This window comes from Xiphophorus maculatus, chromosome 3 (assembly GCF_002775205.1).
Source record: "Xiphophorus maculatus strain JP 163 A chromosome 3, X_maculatus-5.0-male, whole genome shotgun sequence".
Classification (NCBI taxonomy): Eukaryota; Metazoa; Chordata; class Actinopteri; order Cyprinodontiformes; family Poeciliidae; genus Xiphophorus; species Xiphophorus maculatus.
In genome coordinates, this window is record NC_036445.1 from 24,886,249 (window position 1) to 24,910,897 (window position 24,649).

The 24,649-nt window shown below is 40.6% G+C and overlaps 1 protein-coding gene across 1 annotated transcript; it reads left to right on the forward strand.

Annotated features, from left to right (window-relative positions):
• The first annotated feature begins 474 nt into the window (after positions 1-474).
• Positions 475-16,962, forward strand: has2 (hyaluronan synthase 2). The gene is made up of 4 exons (XM_005799016.2): positions 475-1,164; positions 11,730-12,356; positions 13,455-13,556; positions 13,684-16,962. The coding sequence occupies exons 2-4, from the start codon at positions 11,730-11,732 to the stop codon at positions 14,611-14,613; spliced, it is 1,659 nt and encodes a 552-aa protein (XP_005799073.1). The 5' UTR covers positions 475-1,164; the 3' UTR covers positions 14,614-16,962.
• The last annotated feature ends 7,687 nt before the right edge of the window (positions 16,963-24,649 follow it).

Below are 24,649 nucleotides of genomic sequence, written 5' to 3' on the forward strand. Positions count from 1 at the left end.
ATCGACCGAGCTGCGTTCAGTGTAGAACAGCACCCCGTGCTGGTGAAAATCGTGAACTGCAGGCAGAGAATCAATGAGATGACTGAGATTCCAACATTCCACGTGCGTTATTTCTATACAACTCAGTTGTGATCTGGTTCCTCTTCCAGAGCCTCCTACTTTATAAACTAGTTTTATCTACTTCAGACTCCTCCACTGTCTCTCTGCCAATCATCCTCTATTTGTTTTAAGCGCCATAATTAAAAATGTTGAAAGGTGGGGGGTCTGAATGGGCTGCATGCATCTATTGTGTCGCTACCTCTGGGAATCTGAGTGAGTTTCGATGGGTCTCTTTCTTATTCTGCCGCCTTTTTATTCAACCCATGCTCCTCCTTACACCCCCCTGCCCCCTCCAACAAACCTTCCCCCCTCACATTAAAACAACACGCCAATCTGTTTCAGTCCGGTAAAAAAAAAAAAAAGAAGAAGAAGTTTTCGAGCCACAGCAGTCATAAAGGAGGCTCCATACACAGACACACATACACACGCATCCCGTCTGGAAGGAATTAGACAGCTGAAACAGCGGCTGAGAGAGACTTTGGCCACTCTGTGTAACCTGGATGCTTGAGGAGACTAAAATACTTACCTTGATGCTCCCCAAGAGAGCTGAAGCTGGCTGCGGAGATTTAATTACCAAAAAGTTACTTCTATTTTTTTTTTTAATTCTAATTCATTTTTCATGAAGTTTTCTTACTTTTTTTGTTTGTTTGCAACTTTTATAAACTTTTCTTGAAATATGACTAAAACTATTCAAAGTTGATGAAGATTTTTTTTTTTAAATTATTTTTACAGCTTTGATTTGACTTAAACTTTTTTCATATAAACTAATGCCAAAGCTGACTGACGAGATGTTTGAATTCGTACACACCAAAGATGCACGTGGCTCCCGACTGATTAGTTAGAGGAGAAGCAGTGTCCCCTTTTCCCGAGGACAAGGATTGTTTTTTTTATTACTATTATTAATAATAACCTTATTATTTATGAGGACAATATTGAGCGGATTCATGAGAATCACTGCCGCTCGAACTTTTTTGCCACTTTCTTCACGGGTGGACCTCTACCAGAGCTGACGGAGGTGACCGCATCCCCTCTGCAGACCAACTAGCGGACAGCAGCTGCGACAAGGTAGGCGGTCACTGTGGTGGAGTGACCCTGATGCCGAATGACCGATTTTAATGTCAACAGAAGACGAGCAAATAAAAAGTTTTTATCAGCTTAATTAGTTATGTGTACATATGAGATGCTCTGATATGTTGACTGTTTAAATCATTTAAAGGTTAGTTGGTGTATTTGAATAATAGCTCGCGTCTGATATGAAGGTTTTTTCAAACACAAGGACGCTGAACGCTTGGTGAGCTGGTTCACGTTTATCCGCCGCTACCTATTATAATATATTGAGTGGAGTTTGCGAACTTATATCATTCATTCATTGTAATTACTATACTCATTTTCTTTTTAATATAATATAAATATATTTTATATATATATATATATATATATATATATATATATATATATATATATATATATATATATATATATATATATATATATATATATGTTCGAAAGGTATTTCTAAGTCTTCAGAAACAAACGTCTGGAGCTCGGTTGAGAGTAAATACAATTTATGGGGAGTGCTGCGTCATTCCTTAGTATATTTTCTGAGCCAATGGTAAGGTTCCATCAAGAAATTAAACGTAGAAGCGCGTAATTTGATGTCTTCGTGGGTTATAAACACTCACACGAGAGACCGCGGCATGGTCTTAAAGGGAAACCGTCAAGCTTTTTGTGAGGTTAAAAATGGGGGTGTGGCAATACGTCCAGTTCACCAGATAGTCGAGACCTGACATCGGTTTCATGACAAGAGGATGAGATTTTACAGATACTTTAGGGGAAATCCGGTATTTGTGTTTCAGAAATCTCTATCTGTGTTTTAGAAAATATTTGCTAAATGAAGAAGGAACAGGTTTGGGATTCTTTATTTTGAACTAGAGCTGAAGAGTTTGCCAGCTGCTGTCTACTTCCAGGGCTCACAAATTCCCTGTCTTCTCTGGGTCTTTGTCACTGTTCAACTAATCTGCATTTACACTAAATGAAGATAACAAGAAAGTCCTGCAGATCTACTGCAGGGAATGCATTTACTGTTTATAAATGATAAACAGAACCTAATGTCAAAGAGTCTGAGCCATCAATACAGAAGACATAATTTTATTGTTATTGTGGGTCTGGATTTGTTCTTGACACCGGGGGGTTCCCAGCTTACGACAACCACACTGGCATTATTATGAACATCTGTGCACCGCATATGCACATATAAATGGACATCTGTCACACTTTGACCTATTTGCTTCCTCTCTCCACCTACTGGGATCTCTGAGCGTCCAGATAGCCTACCACTTTTGGCTCCTGTACTGTATAACCCACACGAGGAAATGCCCATCTGTTTGTTGGATGCCTGAGCATTCCTGACATTTATTCAAGTTGCACAAAAAAATAAATAAATAAATAAAAAATTCATCCCACACATGGAATTCGCTTCCTACTGACCAGGGATATTGTTTCTTGATGCTGTTTAATTCCTCGAATATGCACCGTCAGCACTTCATGATGCCGGATTTGTAACGAGGAATTCACTTTTTTTTCTCTTTTTTTTTTTTTACCCAGTTTTAATAACAGTTCCTAACACTTTTTTTGAGACGCACACGACAAAAGCAGAGGGACAACAAACACTCTCTTCTTTACTTTTCTGTATTTGTGAATGGACACAAACAGAAATATGCAGAGATCCTAATCTCGGGCCCCCCTGGGGGAGTTCCCATGCAGAGTGCGGTCAGGAGCGCTGTCCCACTCCGGTGCTTTGCTGTGGTATCATTTTGCCTAAATTAGACAAGTAGGTCGTCTGGTAAAGGTAACATAAAATGACAAACGTTGAAAAGTAACAGTTTTGTGCTTGGTATAGAGTCGTGCAAAAGTGCAGACTCATCAGTTTTCATCCACACGCGGCACTCAGCACTTTACTGCCTAACACAGGAAGGCATTCCATGGCTGCCCTCCATTAGGGCTTACAACAAGCCTCACGTGACATTTCTGCTCTCAGCAAGGGTCCTTCAGCGCACATAAGCCTCTGGGCTTCAGACTGCCAGGGTATGACTACTGAAGTTGGAGGACAGAAGTGCTTATATGTATAGCCCCCCGCCCCCTCCCTTCTACCAGCAGCACCAACTACCTCATGTATTCTCCTGCCATGTTTTTTTGTTTCCAGGTTCTCATCGGCAAAAATGCAGTGAAGTACCACAGCCGCCAGCCAGTAAAAGTGAAAATTTGGACGTGAGCGAGAGTTGGATTTAAATTCCCACTACGTCACACTGAGCCATGCAGAGTATCACGGGGAGGGTTAAGGCCAGTGCACATTAAAAGCTGATAATGTTAGTTCATTGCTGGACATCAAAATTTGTTGGTCTCTTTTAGCACTTGTAATTTTCAAGGTTTTATGCCGTATTTCTTAAATATTTTTTAAAAAATGAAGGCAATCCAGAAACAACTTCCTAAAATATATACTGCATATACTGTATATATAAAAACAACCCAATTTTGCGTCCGTGGCCAAAAACGTTTCTCGACTTTACCCTTTCAACTTTACAAGTACAACTTTTAGATTTAGAAATCGGGTCATATGTTTCAAAGATAATGAAATCGACTGAAGCACAAAAGCTTCGTTTACTTGTGTGTTTTTTTTCCTTTTGGGGTGAAGCCACATGCAGCTTTGAAACGGTCTTGTCAGTGAAAGTGTTGATGAGGACAACACAGCTGATCAGGCCGCCGCTGTGATTGAATTAAAGAGATGAGCCGTTAGCTTGACTCATTCAGTCATCGTTGCTTTGCACAGAAAATGCTTAAAATTTGGCGGTGATGTGATGTTACTGCTGGAACGATTGCATCCCAAGCTATTGTGCCCAAGGAGAGAGTAGAAGGCAGATGGAAGGAAGATACAACATCTACAAGGTCATCACAAGAAGATGATTTCACTGCCTTCAACAGTGCAGAGCTCAGTTAATAATGGCAGCAGGCAGGTAGGAGAGTAGAAGAGCAGCAAAGAAGCCCTTTCTCTTTAAGAACAAGATCAAGACAAACTGGAGTTTTTCGGGAAGTGCCAGGATCGGACTGCAGAAGACGGGTGTAAATGTGTTTTCTCAGAAGAAGCCCACTTCTGATTGCTTTCAACAGAGGAGAGGTTGACACTACCAAGAGTCATCCGTCATGAAACGCTTCCTGCATCGGATTGGCTCTTGTCGAAGGCGGTGGGCTCGCTTACAGTTTTCTGCTTGTCCACTCACAGGTTTTAATTTCGTCCATTATCTGTTTGCCTGAATTAGCTGCTGTTTGAGTTGCCATGACAAGAGTCTCCCAGTCTGTGCTGGTGGTGGTGGGGTTCATCTATTTTAGAGCACCATTGATAGCAGACTGGTGTCTTTGTTTGACCACTGAAGACACTTAACAATGTGGGTTAAATTGTACTTTTTTTTTTTTTGGAGACTTTTTGTGGGAAACTTTTTATTGGCTTCATACGCAAGAGTAACAGAACTCGCTGGAGTTATATTACTAGGACTTTTAAGAATTAAAACACTTAGTCCCATATCAGATGCGCAGTAGGAATGAATAGCAAACAGCTGTCCGGACAAAGATCTCGCTATACTAGAAAAGATTTTTGGCTGCACCACATTTAAACATCTGGCTTCTCAGAACCTGCCACAGCGGTGGAGCTGCGTTGCCACAGCTGGCAGTGGACAAAGTTAGGTGTGCTAACAAGGACTTAAAAGTATTTTTGAGCAAGAAAAATAAAAGTAAGAACTAAAAGTGGACTTCTTAAATTTCTGCCCACAGGCACGGAGTCTCAGAGAACAACTCTGGAATGAGGAGGGAAGTGATTAGCATAAAGCAGGGGGATTTTTTTATGATGTGCTTTCTGCAGCTCATCTCAATCATGTAGCGGCATTGTCACTCAGTGGGAGGTGGTAGCATTTAGTTCTGGCTCTTGTAATGACAAAGATTCCACAAACAGAGGCAAACTGTGACCACAGAGGGGGTTTATGAATGGGGCAGCAGAAGAAGAATGGGATAGATGATGTAGTGTGGGGGGTCTGCCACTGTCTGGCTCTGTCTTTGAAAACCCACTTGACCTTTTAGTTCATTCGGAGCTGTCCATTCACAGTTGAACAATCTACATAGTAATGCAGAGCTTTCACTATGGCACCGGTGAAGTACCAATTTTAAGCTGGGTCTTTGGGCGCTTTGACACCATCAACCTTTCCTAAAAGCAGATGATTTCAATTCCCTTTCACTCATGTATGGGAAGTTCCAAGAAGAAGGCTGTTTATAGCGCCAGTCTTTTCATAAGCAGGTTGTAGGGTCTGTATCAATGCAAAAGCATGTTGCATAGCAGCTTTTTAGAACAGTAGCCATTTCTTAGACAGAAACGGCCTTCCAACAAGGCCAGGCAATTGATTTGACTTTGTAATCAATTGCCATTTTAAGCAACAGGGCGATTCAAAGTGATTAGAAGGAAAATGAAATGAAGTGACAAAAACTGGCTAAGTAAAGGAAAACGAAACAGATTATAGTTTATAATGTTCCAGTGATAATAAATCAAAGGCAACTCTGATAAAAAGGGGTTTAAGTCTTAATTTAAAGTAATTCAATGTTTCGGCTTTTTTGCAGTTTTCTGGAAGTTTGTTGCAGGCTAGTGGATCATATAGAAGCTGAATGCTGCTTCTCCATGCTTGGTTCTTGTTCGGCGGATGCAGAGCAGAACCAGAAACTTTCAGACCTCAGAGGCCTGAAAGGTTACTGCAACAACAGCTTTAATGTATTTTGGCGCAAAGCCAATCAGCGATTTAAAAACTGATGACAGTGTTTTAAAGTTATTCTCTGAGCTAAAGAGAGCCAGTGTAAAAACATTAGAACTGGGGTGATGTGCTCTGCCTCCCTAGTTTTAGTGAGCAGCATTCTGGATCCGATGCCGTTGTCTGACCAACGTTTTAGGCAGACCTGTGGAGACACTGTTGCAGTAATCTGTTCAACTAAAGAAAAAAGCATGGATGAATTTGTCAAGATCTTGCTTAGACATTAGACCTTTAATCCTGGAAATGGTAGAAGGCTGACTTTGTAATTGTCTTTATGTGTCTCTGACGAATCAGGTCCATCATAAGACCCATATTTTGGGCCTAGTCAGTCATTTGTAGCTGTAGAAGCTGAAGCTGTGTGTTGACTCTTGATAATTTCTCTTTTGTTCTGAAAATAATTACTCCATTTTTTTTCTGTTCAGCTGAACAGAACCATTGCACGTGGACCAGTTTCAGGTCCGCCGTTCTCATTTGACGTATTATTTCTTTCTTGATTTTTACTGTGACTATTGCTGATTTTTGATCTTGCAAACAAGAGAAGCAAACCACGCTGCAGCGTGTAATCCAGACAGCACTCTTAACTGATAATTGTGCTCCATCTTGTGTTTTGCTCAAGGACGTCTCAGCCTTTCATGCACCACAACAGTCATGGGGACCACATCCACATCCAGTCCTCTTTAACTGCACCCTGGTCTTTTGCAGTGCAGGCCAGACACATTCATTCTGACAACTTAGTGCTCACATCAAAACATCCAGACGTCTTTGCACACATGGTTTTTGTATTGGCAAAAACAGCGATACACTTGAGGTTTCAAACATGTATGAGCTCATTTGGTTGCCTCTGCTAACATGATAAAGAGCATAATGTGAACTTGTACAATATTTTGTTTGTTGATCAAAACATTTGATACAACCAATCGAATAGGTCTTTTTATTTGTTTAGAGCTATTTTTGACTTACACGTCAGTGCCTGTGTATGATCACATTCAGACAATTAAATTACTTTCCCCATCCCCGTGGCTAAAAATGTAACCTGGCAAAAGTTACATTTGTAAAAAGTTCTGAGCTGTTGATTTGTGAGTCTTTTCTGAAGCAAAAAAAATCTGAGTTTAGAGCTGTTTCAGCTTTTCTGAGACCAGCAACCTCTGTTGACTCAAGGTGCCTCAGATTTACACCCTGACCAGACCGTACAGTAATGACACATACACTCCGATGTGTGTGTAGCAGGACCCCCGTGAAGAAACGCGCAGATACTCTGGTGAGCCTTGTTATATTTTACAGGCCTTGACCTGGAACCCCGCTGAAAGAGACTGCACTGCTCTCCTGTGAGTTCAGTTGAACTGTCTCCTCCTTTCTGCAGCAGCAGACACAGCACATCTCTTCATATTGTACAGATCACGCTTCGATGCAGTTGTTATTGAAACCCTCGGCCAGCAGAGATGTGATGGCTTTCACGTTTCTCCCCAACAGCGTGCACACACAGCGGTCTCCTGTTCTGTAGCATAATGGTATTTCAGCATATGGCGAACGTGTTAACTTTGATGAATCACTACGAGTTCCATCCAAATGTTTTCACGCCCCATTTTTTACAATTTAGACACATCACAACCACAGACTTAAAACAATGTTTTTGAGATTTTATGTGATAGACCAAACACATTGGTGCATAATTCCTGGAATTAAAAAAAAAAAAAATCCTCCAAGGTGTGTCTTGCGTATGTATTAAGCAATGTCACATTGTGTGTTTGCAACCTGCATGTAGGCCACAAATTTCAAAATCGTACTTTTGCTTTTGGTTGCAGTGACCTGTGACTCAACAGGTTTTGTAATCCAGCCCCACTTTAAACCTGTTCAGTGTCCACTGCATACCTGGAGTCCATTTTCTAAATATGTACCTTTAAAAGAGAATTGGACCCACTAGATTTTATTTAGGAGGACTATTTGTAAAAAAAAAAAAAAAAAAAAAAGAAACAAAACTTAAAAACCTTCTTTGACTTCATTGCTGTTCTGTGTTGGTATATTATAGCAAATGCATTCAAACTTGACAGGACAAACATTCCGGGGGGTATGAATACATTTGTACCTCCAACCAAGAAGACAAACAGATGTAATCTGAAATGATGAGTTAATGTCACCTACAGCTCAGCAAAAGAATCTGAGTTTTTGTGGCTGTATCTTAGCACACTGATCATGCAGAGACTCCAGCAGAACTCATAAAATATATTTATCAATGCTAGTACAAGGACATTTTTAGGAATGTGCTCCAAAATGTAATCGATTTTGGCAACTGTGATATTCAAGAAAAAAAACCATTTGATCCAACATTTTGCATTTCATTTGCTATATGATCAGTGGGAGTTTCTGAATAGCCGTGCCAACCAAAATTGCCTGTGAAACAGGGTATTCCTATTCTGTGTCCTACAAGCTGAACTACTCTCTGCAGGAAAAAGATATGTCACAATACTGCTGCTGAGTTCAAAGTACTTTTTAGACAAGCAGAAAATTCAAAATACTCAACTTTATTATTACAATTTAATCATATTTTCTTTCCCAGTGTTATCTTCTAAAAATGTCAAAGCGATTTACACCAAAAAGAACACTAACATACATACAAAGAGCCAAAACCTTTAATTAAAACAGTTTTACTCTGTAGACCAATAGGAAATAGCAAATAGACTCCCAAAACATAAAATTTTTTGTATATTCACAGTTGAATTTGTCACGCGAACCACTCTTCACAGAGAAAGGAGATAGGTTGTTGGGGACCTTCAGTGATTCTCCCATGTCTGGAGACATAAAAACAAACAAAAAGCTTGGGTTGATATCATCCCGTGACAACGACACCCACAGCTTGAACAGATAAATGTCACGTCTTCTGACACGCAAAGATGTGTCCCCAAGAGACAGCATCATCGCCGTGTCGATGACAACCTCCGCGGTCACGGACAGCGCTCCCTCGGAAGTTTTATCTCTCAGGGACTCCCTGCAGTCTGCAGCTAATCTTTCTGTTCTCTGAGCTAATTGTTGGTTTGACCTTTGCGAGATAACACACACCCAGGGCAGCAGATGTAACGTGAGGAAGATCAAGGCTTTCTGATGTTCATTTTGCTGGTTGAAAAGATACAGCACAACTCCTGTCCTTATACATTAAATATACATATGCATACCAAGAATTTTTAATATGTATCTTCAACTATACACATCAGGACAAATTTTCTCCTGAGTTCTTTCAAAACTGACTCAAGGAGACGAGGTCACAGGGTTCATTCCACTCTCCTCGATGTTGGTAAACCAGTATACACACATGCACTCACCCACATCCAAAAGCGGGAGCAGGTCATAACAACTGCTGAAAATGTACATTCTCACAGACAGACTGACTGACTTTCTTTCTTCTTTTGGTGTAACGGCCTCTTTAAAATGACCGTTTTGTGTGTTTTGCATGGGTGAGTATCGGGGGGCCTCGTAAAAGAGTGGTTGACATTAAAAGCCTCGCCACGTGCCAGAGCAGCCGCGCTGTGCTTTATGCGTACGGGTGTGTGTCAGTCTGAACTAAAGTTATCTCTCTGTTGTTACACTTCTCCGTTTATCTACTTCTGTTACCTACTTTCGTTTGCGTCTTTCGCTTTAGTTTTCCGTCCCCTCCCGCCATCTGTCTTGCGAGTTTAGGCGCGGCGTGTTGAAGTCTTGCCAAATCACAAACAGCACTTGACTTTGTGCATCATTGTTCTGATGACCCTGTTTGCCAGATTTAAGGTGCTTCACAAAGTAATCACATACCCTTGAACATTTTTATAGGGTGTTTTTTTTTACTCCTCCAATTGTGAATTCAATGAGTCTGATGCAAAATACATTACATTAAATCATATAGGCAATTTATGTATGGCACAGAACCTCAAAAGATATTCGCACCACTTGGATTTTCTCACATTTTCTCATGTAAAAACACAATCTTTGACTTTATTTGCATTTTAAGATAAAAAGGAGAATGCTCTTCTTCAGCTGGGGCAGATAAGATGAAGATAGAGTTAAATGCAGGGCAATCCTAGAAGAAAGACTTCAGACTGAATCAGATCCTATCGCGGGATAGTCGGAGTCAGGCTTGTCAGCTGTAGCCAGAGTATTTATACTGAAGATATTTAATGATGAGATCATTCTGTCTACACTTTATGAACCTGATACTCCTGTCCTCCTTTTTATGCATTCAGGATAACAATAAACAAGAATCTACGCATGTGCTGCAGTCAAGGTCGACCTTCCAGCAGAACAATGATCCTAAACATACAACCTGAGCTACAGTGAGGTTCAAAGTTAGCTTTTAAAGGATTATGCACTGCATGTTTTAGATGTCACCTTGATTCAACACTCCTAAACAAGGACCGGAGTTGTACACCAAAGGTTTGGATCGACTCACATTCGTGCCTGTGTGGCTTCTGACACGTGAAAAAAAAAGTTTGGGGAGGGAACATGAATACTTTTGCTCAGCACTGTACATGTCCTTTACACAGGAGCTGCCAGTATGATTTCACTTCATGTTTTTTCTATTAGACTCACTGTATGCACACATGGAAAAGTGCCTTCATCTAGTGCACCTAAAGAGGCACCCTACTGAGTCACTGACTCGGTAGCATAGGACCTAAAGGTTACCGAAGGAACTAATTTTCCTATAATAATGTTTATAAGGAATCACAGAAGGGAAGAGGCACTAACGGAGCATTAGGAAATTTAAGAGATCTTGTCTCTTTCTTCCCACGAAGATACAAACAGATGACATCAGAGGGTGGTCCGCTCTGCCTTGAGCCGAGCCGAGGCCACGCAGAGTGGGTCTCCGTTGGTCTGCCAAACAGATGTTGGTAGCAACGTAATGAGGGCTTCAAGCAGACCTCAGGAGTTTGAGCTGAAGATTGTTTTCTTTGTTTTTGTTTGTTTGTTTGGTTTTTTTGCAAAAAGATTAGACAGAAAAAAAGCAGGACAAACATTCATAAAAACAAACAGTTATCCTGCATACTGCTTGGAGCCCTTACTGTATTCAAAGTCTTACTCAACAGTTTTCTCTTTTAAACATTACAGAACACTGATATGAATCACTAGTGCTTTCTGTTACTCCCTGTTGTGATAGTTGGCTGCCGCATCCAGTTTGCTGGTTAATTAGGTCAAGAAAACTTGTAATGTACACCCATCCACATTAAAAGAGACATGGAACAATTGCCTACTCTTGACTGTGTGCCATTTAGACAAGGATTGTGGGGACAGACAGCGAGCCGGAGAGAGTACAGGGGAAAGAAAAACAACTTCCCCCTTTACCTGAGTTAGTATGTTTTATAGAAAGGTGGAAGGCATTTGGAGTTGCAGATAGTCTGACATATTTGGAGTGAATACTGAACATAAATCAACAAAGCAACCAAGTATCACCTTATTGTTCTTGTCAAAACCTTAAAAAGCGACCATACAAGTGGTCACAACTAACCTGCAACAAACCGTTTATGGTGAACATTAGCTGTAATGAATTGTATTTACTGAATTCTTGTGTTTTATCCAATGCGTAGGTGTGCTTGTTCCCCCTTAACAAGAACCAGTTCTAACTCCCAGTCGCCCAGGGTAAACTGAACTAACTCATTTTCATTCTTCACCCACATTCACAGCTCCAACATTTTTATTCCCTCCAGGTTCGCTCACATAGGATGTATTTTACTGAAAAAGCAGCTGTTTTTTGATTGATTTTTGCCATCTTTTCATTCATCATCCCTCCCATCAACCTAAATAAACACCTTCCTGTCTTCTTCTCCATAGATGAAGTGTCAGAGAGTCCTGAGCTACCTGAGGATATTTGGGACCACCATGTTCGGCGTGTCCCTCCTGGTGGGAATCTCCACAGCCTACATCATGGGCTATCAGTTCTTCACCACAGCCCACAATTATCTGTCCTTTGGTTTGTATGGTGCTATTTTGGTCATCCACCTCGTCATCCAGAGCCTCTTTGCACTCCTGGAGCACAGGAACATGCGGCGCTCCTTGGAGACACCGATCAAACTGAGCAAGTCCTTGGCGTTGTGCATTGCTGCTTACCAGGAGGATTCAAACTACCTTAGAAAGTGCCTGGTGTCTGTGAAGAGGCTGACGTACCCGGGGATCAAAGTTATCATGGTGATCGATGGGAACTCCGACGACGACATGTACATGATGGAGATCTTTAAGGAAGTCATGGGATGGGACAAGTCAGTGTCGTACGTGTGGCGGAGCAATTACCACGTCAAAGGTCCGGAGGAGACTGACGAGAGCTACGCCGAGAGCCTCCAGCAAGTCTCCAGGACCGTGCTCAGCAATAAATGTGTGTGCATCATGCAGAAGTGGGGAGGCAAAAGAGAGGTCATGTACACAGCCTTCAAAGCACTGGGAAGGAGCGTGGACTATGTACAGGTAAGGCTTAGCCATGTAAGCAGGATAAAAGGTATCAGTTCAGCAGATTAACTCCACTATACCAAACATTAGGTGGCAAATGAAGAGGGGAGCTGTGTAAATTAGACCAGGGGATATGCAGTCAACAGAAGCATACACTGAGCATGAGGAGGAAAGAGAGCAGAAAGACATGTGGTAGGAGAAGGGAGAAAAGGGGGGCTGCACAAAGCCAAACACGAGCTCCACAAAGAGCCTTTTGTGTTCCTTTTAGCCAGACGGTGACTGGATGCATCGTGTTGTGAAGTGAGGCGTAAAAAAGGGCAGCAGAAGCTGATGCTTAAGTGTAATACCAGATCGGTTTCATGGGGTTCAAGGTTACATCACATCGCCGATGTTCTAAATCAAACCCTGAACCTGTGTAAGACAAGTGATTGGCATGGGTGTTCTGTGACTTACTAACAAGTTTAGCTTGATTAAAACTTAATTATTATAAAAGAAACACAAAGTTTGTAAATCTTGCAGTGAGTCTCTTAGTGAACAAATGCACTAACCAATGACACCAACTGTCATTAGCTGAGTGTTTTTACATCTGTCGATATTGCGAGTAGAAATTGAGGTAAAATACATATCATAATAAGCTAACACAATGCTTTTATCAATTATTATATACGAAAAAATGTGGCGTTTGGAAGTAAACAAGTCAGACACCTGCAACAGACTTGTGCCTTCCAAACAACATCCGTTAAACAGAGATCTTGAAGGATCATGTCGGTACTCTCCAGCATTTAGGAATTAGTAAGAAATCCCTGCACTCCCACTACCATCAAGTTCGGTCTGTAACAGATTCCTTTGTTAATGGGGATTTGGCGGAAGGTTTCTTTTTTTTTTTTTTTTTCCCCCCCATCAACTGATTTTCTTTATCAGGAAAACGACCTTTTATAGAAGAAATGGAGTGAGCATCTGTAAAAGACCGAACAGGAGAGGCAGTTATAGTTGAAAGCAGATCTCTGGTGGTTGTTGTAAAACCTTTGGCTGTACTATTTCTCTTAAGTAAGGTAATGAAGATTGTGTCTTATCTTTGATGTATAAACGCAGCTAACCCGCTTTTTTTTTTCTCAGGTGTGCGACTCGGACACCATGCTGGACCCAGCATCATCAGTGGAGATGGTGAAGGTTTTAGAGGAGGACCCAATGGTTGGAGGTGTTGGAGGAGACGTACAGGTAGGGTAACAAAACTATGTTCTCGTGCTTTTAGATATCTTGAACTTCAGTTTGACACCAAAAAAACTAAGCAAATGCCATGTTTAGACTTAATATCTGTCCCTTTGCCTTCTAATTTTTTCTGTAGATCTTAAATAAATACGAATCGTGGATCTCCTTCCTGAGCAGCGTTCGCTACTGGATGGCCTTCAACATTGAGCGGGCTTGCCAGTCATACTTCGGTTGTGTTCAGTGCATCAGCGGACCTCTGGGAATGTACAGGAATTCTCTGCTGCATGAGTTTCTTGAAGATTGGTACAATCAGACCTTCATGGGATCCCACTGCAGCTTTGGGGATGATCGCCACCTTACGAACCGAGTACTCAGCCTTGGGTATGCGACCAAATACACTGCACGGGCAAAGTGCCTTACGGAGACACCCATTACGTATTTGCGATGGCTAAATCAACAGACTCGATGGAGTAAGTCTTACTTTAGGGAATGGCTTTACAACTCCATGTGGTTCCACAAGCATCATCTGTGGATGACATACGAGGCGGTGATCACAGGATTCTTCCCGTTTTTCCTCATCGCCACCGCAATCCAGCTCTTCTTCCAAGGACGACTCTGGAATATTTTGTTGTTCCTGCTCATCGTGCAGGCAGTGGCGTTGATCAAGTCATCGTTCGCGAGCTGCCTCAGAGGCAACATTGTCATGGTGTTCATGTCTTTTTATTCAGTACTGTATATGTCAAGCCTGTTGCCGGCCAAAATGTTTGCAATCGCGACTATTAACAAGTCAGGCTGGGGGACCTCTGGGAGGAAAACAATTGTGGTGAACTTTATTGGTCTGGTTCCAATAACTATCTGGTTCACCATCCTTTTTATTGGGCTTATTTACACAATAGTCCAACAGACCAAAAAACCCTTTCCTCAATCTGAGGAGATTGTGCTCATCGTTGGGGCAGTAGTCTATGCCAGTTACTGGGTGATACTGCTCACACTATACGCCGTTCTTATAAACAAATGTGGAAAGAGGAAGAAGGAAACTCATTATGACATGGTGCTGGACGTATGACCCAAAGACAAAAACACACCACTAACCACTGAAATATCTTCAGTATTTTTATATCCCTGTTTACAAAGATTGTCTATGCAGAACAACTCTGGTGGCAAAACTGAGTTCTACCACAATGGACAAGAAAAATGGTTTATCTGTGACCATTAATAAATCCCTAACCTTGGAGAAGTGGAGGCTAACTGGGCATCTTCGAGAACCAAGAGGGGCAAGTTAGCCGTTGTTATCAAAGTTGGCTTAAAAGAGTGCTAGGCTTTGTAATGTTAGCTACCTCTTACTTTTGTCGTATCCACTGGGCATCTGTCTAATGTAAGTAACGTAGCCAGAGAAACTGTGGATTCGTAGCTATTCTCTTGGGGTTTAAACTTGACCAGGAAGAAGACTTTTCTCCCAGAGAGTCATTGTCACCAAGAAATATCTGCACCCCACAAATTGAGAATGTTCCGTGTGTTTCTGCGTTGAAAGGGAGCCGTGCGACTGCCAGTTTGTCTCCACTATCAAGCAACTGCACAAAGACTATTGCAGGAGGCACTGCCTCTGAGCAACTAGTGTTACTAAAGCAACCAAGTCGTTGTTCTTGTTTTTCTTTCTCTCTTTCTTTCTCTCTTTCTTTCTTTCTTTCTTTCTTTCTTTTTACCACATCAACACGCAGTGGGGTAATAGGCATTTAACATGAAAATGTTTTTCTCACCAAATATATTTTTACTGGGGCCTATTGAAATGACACAGGGAAGCAATGAAGGCATTTACTGAAATGCATTCAGTATTTATTAGGCAGTTCTGTTTCAATTGGATTCAAGTCCAGAGATTAACTGGACCAATAAAGCATTTTTAATGTCTTTCTTGGGAAGCAGATGAGAATTTCCTTGGCTGCGTGAACACTGGCCTTCTTGAGAAATCCATCCTTTCATCATCATCTTTAGATTCTTATCAAGAAATCCGGTGCTTCCTACCATGATGATCCTACCTCCAAACCTCACTCCCAGTACTCCCAGTGTTTTATTCACTCGTCCAAGTGTTTTGCTGCAGAGTCATAAATCTCAACAGGCTTTTGCCTTCAGCAGTGGAGTCTTGGGCAGTGGCTGGGCGTAGAAATCTGAAAATTGAAAACTGATTGGTTACCTTTTCTCTCATCTTTTTTTTCTTTTGCAGCTTCTATTGTCATATTTTTAATAATTGCCGTCGGCGTCACTCCATTTCACTAAATATAATTCAACTTTACAGGCACACTTCTTTTTTTGAGTTCTTTGTATGTGTGTGTTTCATGTTGGTGGCTGACAAACGGTGGGACTTTCACTAATACGCTATTAGCATATTTACAGAGAAAACGTTTCTGTGTTGCATACCTATTTCCCCAACCTGTACACACAAAATGAATTAGTTTTCCTAAACCGAACCACTGCACTGGTTCGGTTTTGTTTCAGTGTATTTGTTGCTTTCGGGGTGATGTGCTGGTGTGCCTTCTCAGTGTTTTTTTAACAGTTACAGTGGAAGTTTACAAAGCACAAAGGGCTTTAAAATGGAGAGCTGCTTTTCAGCTGCACTCATGTCGTATGGGATGCATCCGGAGCCAAACCTGTGAACTGCACCTGCTTTTAAAGGGTCAGAGCCTGTCTGAAGTGTATTAATCTGTGAGAAGTATCGGCCAACCTGTAAGGTTCTATTCACAACAACTCGTACTGTGAAGTACCAATGCTGCTCATGGCACCGTGGTGCAGGAATAGTGGAGGGATTCCATGTATCATGCAGCGGCTCATGAAACACTCTTCACTTTTTAATTTTAGCAGACACCATAAACATCTGAAAGCGACAACAGACTAAGGGAACCTTTCCTTTATTTTAGTGCCAAGAGAAACAGAGTACTTGCTGTTATTGTATTTGAATGTACTCCGGAGTAAGACACATCATCCATCACAGTTACTGCAAACGTCCCTCTTCCGTCAGCAGGCCTAAATTTAGCAATGACTGATGACTCGTTTTTAGCAACTTTAGAATTAGCAAGGATGTTGAATGTAAATCGGTGTATTGAGTAATGTTTGGAAGTGATCCCATATGACATGACTGCAGGACTTCTCAGTGTTTACAAGATGATATATTTTTAACTTGATCAGATGAACATATGACCACAAGCGAAAGACTTTGTATTGCTGCTGCTGTGACTTTATTCTTTTTTTTTTTTTTTTGCTAAAACAATGTCTATTGTTTGCAAATGTTCTTTAAACGTATAAATTAGGACTGTGTGTTACAAAAAGAAAACGGTTTGTAGCAGTCCTACTGATAGTATATTTATTACAACCTAGTTGACTGATGACCACCAAGATGATGAGGGGACCGATTCCAATCCGAGGACTGTGATTTTATATGTATGTATATATATATATATATATATATATATATATATATATATATATATATATATATATATATATATAATTTTTTTTTTTCTTCCCACCGACCTTTCCCTTTCCAGAACTAGGCAGTACACGCCCACGCCTGTTTGCGCCGCTGGACTCTGTGCAAGGAATGGAGTGTAGGTGAAAGAAGAAGTTGTTACTGTGGGGAAAAGTATTACCTGATCATAGGAATGTAAATAAGGGCACTTGATGGAAGGGAACACCGTTTCGGGATGAAACAAGTCCACTGTTTGCTGTGGATTAGGAGCTGATATGAGTTTAAATTTTATGCACTTTTTTTGCGTCTCTCCTGTCCTCCGGTGTGATGCTTGACATAACCAAGACAAAAATAATACCTCTCAGCGTTGCATCAAGGTGTCACGATGCTGTCCGAAAAACTGATGCAATAGGATGGATTCTAGGAGTTTATGAGATGTTTGTGATAATAAGTACAAAACTGTCCATGTTTTTCTACAGAGTTCCACATAAAGAACTCTATAAAACTGGAAGAGCTGGATTTTTTTTAATTTTTTTTTGTTGCCGTGTGTCATTTCTTTGCTGTAGCAGTATTTTTACTTTGTATTTCAATGCCTTTTTGTATGTAGACATTTTTTGCCCTATTTTTTTTGCTTATATACCAAAGAATTTAGTTTTTATTTTCATTCATATTTTTGTAAGAAAAGGAAAGTATTTGCTGTACTTTTAACTGTTTCCACAGGTACTTGTATATCTGACCAAACAATGTGAAATTTTTGAGCTGGGAGAGTGAGTTTTTTCTGCAATAACAATGGTAAAAATGCAATTTGTTGGAATAAGTTATTGATGTATTATTATTATTATTATTTGTATTTTAATAGACAAGCATCATATTTATTTAAGATGATCCTGTGCTTTATTGCAAAAAAATCTCTAAAATATTGTCAAGTACATATCAAATCATCAGATTACATTTCTACACTGCAAAAATAAAATGGATACTTTCAGTTTTGTTTCATTTATCACACAGCAAAATAACTCTTGGTCTTTCTACGTTGATAAATAAAAATCTAAGGCGCCTTCAATAATTAATAAAGGTGAAACAGACCAATCAGTTTCGTCTCCATTTTGTCGGCTAAATACTTTATTCTTTGTCTGAAAATGCCTTATGGAGAAATTATATATTAAACAAATGAGGTTTGGTATTATTTAAAGGTGTAATAAAAGAGATTTACATAAAAAAAAACATGTTTCTGTCTTCCATAACTAATCATGGTATGCTAAAAAGGAATTTTTATTAACTTTCTTTTTGAGCAGGATTTATTTTTTGCAGTGTTCCCTTCTACTATTGTAAATCCTGGGGGTTTTTTGTGAGTTAAAAAAAATTCTATTACTAATATACTCTTACACTAACAAATCGCTCAATGTTTGGGTTAGGCGTAAGGATCGAAAGGGATCATTACAGCCAACAGCAGAGGTGATGTAGAAAGCAGGGGCAGAAAGAGGACCAAACCTGGAATCAGTTACAGGATTAGAGAAATGGCAAGAGTCAAATGGAAAATTGCATAATCTCTAAAGAGTTAACCGTTCCCAGCAGTTTTGCATTGTTTGTCCTCGATGGTCGAGAGTGTTTCTCGGAAATAACTGTTCGTCATGCATGCAACAAAGAGTACCAAATCGTCGCTGAGCTGCAACAGAAACGACCAGACTTTCGTCTTGGTGCGTCAGCATTCGGCCCCATCGCTGGGCCGACTCTGCCAGACGCATTACGGCATTGCTCAGCTTTGCTGCTAGCAAGCTAATGACTCCCTACAGGCAAACGGTCTCCAGCAGCTAAGTAACTCTTACCATGCTGCTGCTTCTCAGCTGGATGCCACTTTTTGTTCTTTTTTTTCCTCCCCCAGAAAATACAGAAGCTGCATCTTAAGCATCCACCTATAACTCAAACCTGAAAACTACCATTTCGAAGAGCAACTCAGTCTTGATCTTTGCACAAGTTGGAGGACATACAGTTCAGTTAGCTTCACAGTTCTCCACCAGGGACAAATCTTTTTTCACGAGATGGAACTCAAGCACTGGAAAGTTTTAGTCCTGAAGATAAAACGTTAATTTTGGACATTTATTTTCTTGGAATTTTTTATTTTCACTCAAATGTAATCACTTTAAGTTTGCGGATTAAAAGCAGGGATAGTTTGTGTTCTACTGGAGCTCTATCATCACATATGTGACATAAGGTAATTAAAAAGTAGATTAATATTTAAATAACACAAAAATGTACAAAAAAATACCAGCAGAAGCATTAATATGTGGGAATCAGATAAAAAAAGTCAAAAAGTGCTAGATTTTTTTCTGCAGCTATAGGTCTGCTTCCCATCTCTAAATATTGCACAAAGTGTAATAAGTGAATCAGTCAGCACTTATTGCTGATTCGTGCAACGAATCAGCAATAAGTAGCAATCGCAGTTGGCAATTTTCTGAGTAAACTCATTATGGCGAAACAGAGAGAAAGTCTCAACAGTGAGTCATGCTAACTGCTAGTTAGAGAGGTGCAATCGTAACGCAAAGTGGAGAAGCAAAACAGATTTTCACAATGGTGGCATATGACACTAATAAAAAAAGAGCACAACTTGATTTCAATCATAGCAACAAATACTGGAGTTGTCTGTTTTCTTTCAGCTTCTCCATGGATGAGGTTGGGTAATGTGTTTGGTGAAAATCTGCCTATAAAGTTCAGAGACATGTTGTTTAAGGACATACTTATTTTTTTTTGTATATTCATGGGGAAATTTGATGGGAGGCTATATTTACATATATAAATAAAGAAATTCTTTACTGTTTTACATTGTGAACGTTTTAAACTACTTTTGCATTTGAAAGTAACTCTACCTGGATATGTTCACGCAGTTAGTTTGGCTGTTTTGACGTAAGGTTTCATGAAATTATATTTCGCAGAAGTTCACTTATCTGTGGAAAAAATAAAAAAAGGTGCAATCTTTTGTTTTTAATTCAACTTGTGTTTACACAGGTTCTCATTTAAATGCCGTCCAGGTCTATGTTGTAAAAGACATTTTCCAAAAGAGATCAAATAAGCTTTGCATGTTTGGAGGTCTATAGCGAGTCATCGAGTGTTTTGTTTTGTACTTGACTCGATTTAAAGCAAGTCGTTATCCTGAGAAACGTAACCACCAGAAGACGGGTACACTGTGATCATAAAGGGGTTGATGTGGTCAGTAACTGGTAGTTAAGCAGACTTTGGTGTTTAAGCAGCAATGTTTAATTGCTTAAACACCAATTACCATTTGACTACCGATAACAGCTCCAAAAACCCATTGCTTTAATATAATCCAAATGATCCATTTAAGGTTTCCTTGCCCTGAACAGACCCTGAGAGATGTAATGATTTTAAATGACTATGTAGAGGTACACTTAGCAAAAGCGGTCCTGTCTTGTAGGATTAAAAGACAAAGTTCTGTGTAATGTAACATGTTTTAGTACAATGGGGACATGGAACTCTTTAAACACGCTTTGGCAGAGCCAAACTCTCTCATCTCTTGGCTAACAGCATAAAAATGTTATGATTCTAAATAATGAATCATAGTACTTTTTCATGTGGTTATTTGATATAAAAAATTGGTCTACTTTGAAAGGCTCCTGTTTAACAACTAATCAAGCTTTGATTATTTTCAGCTTCTGACGAGCCAAAGATTTTATTTTGGGGAGTAAACCTACATTCAGCTCAAAAGACAGACAGTACGAACACGCCGTGTGATGGACTGAAGGTGTACCGAAGAAATGTATTATTCTTCTCGGTCTGCTGGGACAACTGCATGAAATTGTTTGCTGGCATGCTGATTGAGAAGGCTGAGTTTTTAGACCGATTGCCAAAAACAGAGTTGCACAACGCAGATTTGCCAAAAGAAAATTGTGAAACATAAGCTGCGGGAGAGAGGATTATTTGGTATACACACAGTGCAAATAACTGGTAAAATTTACAAAAAGCATTTTTAGTTTCAAGTTTGCATTGTCTGTTATGGACTGAAGACCAGCCCAGTGTGCTCTTCTTCTCTGTCAAGATCAGCTCCAGAGTTGCAGTGTCCCTGTATTCGACAAAGTGTGTCTGGAAACATGGACGAATGGTTGAATGTTTTATATTGTGTTTGTTGTCTCAACGGCGCAACCAATATAAGCAGAGGGACAGCTATAAATGATGCCATGGACATGTGGAAAGACTTAACCCAGAATCGCTAGAAAGACTTCTCAGTTGACCCAAACTAGTGATGATCTGTGGAAAAAAATCCAGCTATGGCCCTGCGGTTTTTGCAGTAATGCGTAAACAAAAAGCTGTAAATGGTGAACGATGCATCATGTGCACCAAAATATTGCATCTTTGATGCATGCCTGGTGTTTTAGGTCTCACATCATATGATCTCAGCCAAGTAACCCACAGAAGGTTCATCAAGGCCTGCATCGTATCCTAGCAGCATCAGGCCCCGGTTCACTCGTCTTCGTCCACAACAAGTGTTGTTGTGGAAGAAGAGAATAGCGAGAGAAATAGAGGGTTCTTCTTTCGGCTCCTTCTAGTGCAGCCTTAACAGCTCCTCTTCTAACCGGCCCACTAAGACCTAAGAAGGTGTAGGCTCTATAGAGAGGGGTGGCGACTGAAACCCAATAGTACCTACAAGGTACCGGTGCGATTCCCTGCTTTGGTTGGCAACAGCACCATGATACTTGGCAAGCTTTGTCTTGAATGCCTCCTCTAAGTAGTCAGTTTTGTTAGGTCAAGCTTTTTTTATGTCTTTGTTAGAATTACAGTATTGACAGGCAAATGTTTTAAAGAGATGTGTACCTTAAGAAGGTCTGAGGCATTTCCACATTGATGTTTTAGCATCTCTCTCTTCAGCAATGCCCTCTGATGGACTGGCAACCAGTCCAGGGTGTACCCAATCATATCTCTCAACCAATGTCCACTGGACAAAGACCCCAGTCACCCTGAGACCCTACAAGGACAACTGGGTATGGACGACAGATGGATGCTTCTTATGGGGCCAGTGGGCCTTTCTTGCTGTTATGACTGTAAAGACACTCCCAGCAACCACTTTCATTATCTAATGATGGCACCATCATTATTTGACTTTCCCCTTTCTTTTGAGCAGGAGTTGAAAATCTTGTTTGAGAGTCCCTCACCCAACGCAGACTGGGCACGGTGGTGGGACAGTCTTACCCCACAAATGTGTGGTTGAAAGGGTTACTAGGGTACCACATACTCCATGGACAAAGACCTTAGTGCATTGAGGCTTTGCTCACCAGATGTTACTCCATATGGGCCACCTTTGTACTCTCTCACCTCATCCCTGTTCCTTGTTTCTTTATGTTTGTCGTCTCCTCATCCACTATTTCCCTCACCTCATGCTGGACAAGCCGTCAACTCTTCTTACCCTGGGACTTTCTATTTTGAGCCACCAGACGGCTTGCCAGAGATTCCTTTTGCCACTGTTCCCACAACAGCTTTGTGGCTTAGTGACAACTTCTGCTGTCTCCAGCTCCCTAGAAGAACTCCACTTCCTGTTGGAGCTGAGTTTGAATCAACTGCAAATACACTGGGATCAGTGGGAATCTCCAGAGAAGACTTGATTTTGGGTTACCTTGAACTCTTCTGTGAGGGCATTAAATTCTGAACTAACAAGTATGTATCGTGCAGTTTAAGACGACAGATGTTGCTCGAGACCACATGAAATTACCTCAATAGCTTTTATCAGATTATTGCTTTATAGAGATCAGGCTCATGGGAGGGGACATGCTGTACAGCGTTCAGCAACATTCACTTGAGAATAAGCATAAAGCATTTCCTGTAGATTTCCCTCATATTTCCTCACTCAGACTGTCCAAATGCACTTAGTGTGTCTGTTTAATCCTTTGGACTGTGCTGCTATTGCGGCTGTCTTTACTTTAGTAGTATGATGTCAAAGTCGTTCTGCAATCCTTTCCTAACCTTGCAGGTTATAACCTCTAAAGGTGGATCAGAGGCAAACCATCATGTTGGAGACTTCAGATGGTAGCAGGGCTAAATAATCCTTGTTGATTAAAAGCATGATCTGATAGGTTCACAAGGCTTTGCTAGATCTCCAGGCGAGGAAGGTGATGAAATCCTGCTGCAGCTGCAATGGGTGCCGCTCTATTCACGCCTTCCTCATTTTTACCATCAGTGCTCAGATTTGGGACTTTTTACATCCCCTTTGTAACCTTTATGACCATTGAAATGTGTTGCTTTTATATTTTACACAGTTTACTGTAAGTAAATCAGGTATACACCTAGACGAGGTATTATCTACTAGGAGGAAGCTGCTAAAAACAATTTTTATAAAACAGTAGTGAGATGTTTTATGTTTTTTTTTTCATTTCGCTGTTTTATGACAGCGCCGATGGGCTCCCCTGTCAGGACACTTCAAATTGAGGCAATTCCTGTCTCATATAAGCTGACTTCTGACAGTGTAAATGGTGCACAGCTCGAGTGGGTTATGTACCAATTATGGATGTCCTGTGCACCTAGCTGGCTGGGGATGTAAGGCAAAAAGACAGAGAGTACCTCTGTACGGTATGTATTTAATTCACATCATTTTATGTCATGAACACATTCAGTTTTGCAGAAATTCAACAAGAAAGCTCAACAGACTTCATGGTTGGATAGTTCAAGCATACTGAAGCATAGTTTCTTCAGTATGCTCGAAAATGCACTTAAACCTTTGGGGGTTTTCTGACACTTATTTCATGATTAACATGCTATAGTGACCCTGTTGAGTTTCATTTTACGCCTCCCCCGCTTCTGTGATGCCAGCTTCATTTTCAAAAGTTTATGTCTGCAAGATATTAGTGATGTGATTTATGGATCACCAGAGGCTCATCTTTGTCAATTTACGGCCTAACTGCTTTGTGGAACAGACTTTGGTTATTTTGCTTTGATCTGTCATATTTCCCAAGACTCGATTGGCCCTAACATGGACCTACACGAAAATAAATGGAAATATGGTGTAACACAACAGTTATTACAAAACAATATGCAATTAGTTTTTAAACATTATTCACTTTTCATCTCTATTATTACTCGAGATGCTCGGCAATAAATATCTGCAATGCAAACAGAAGAAACAATGAACAAAATGTCAGCTCTTTGGTTTTGAATGGGGCGTGCATATCGGCAAAGACTACTTCCCGGTTTTTGTTATTTACAAATGGTACGCATTCATTAATATTTTTCATTGTAAAGTCTTTATCTGTTTGGGATCTTTAAAACACAATTCTCTCAGTGGGTTTGAGATCTGTGTTTGATAACTGATGCTGGGGGTCAAGGGGTCTGGGCAAACCCACATGTTAGGTTGGGGTGTTTCTTCCAGCATGATCTGTCCCAGACATGGCTGCCTCATGGGGTTTCTCACCGTGTTTAGAGGTTAAAGGAACTATAATTTACAAAACCTAAGTAGACCCTCTACTTCCTATCCCAGTCCCAACACTCCTGCTTTTCCTGCAACACGACCCCCTCTTTGGCCCTGTTTTCTCACCCACATCTTTCACCAAACACCTCTCCCCACTCTTTCCTCTCTGCCACCCTTTCCAGCCCACTCCATCTTACCTTTCTCTCTTCTGAACTCTCTAACCACATAATGGCCTGCCTT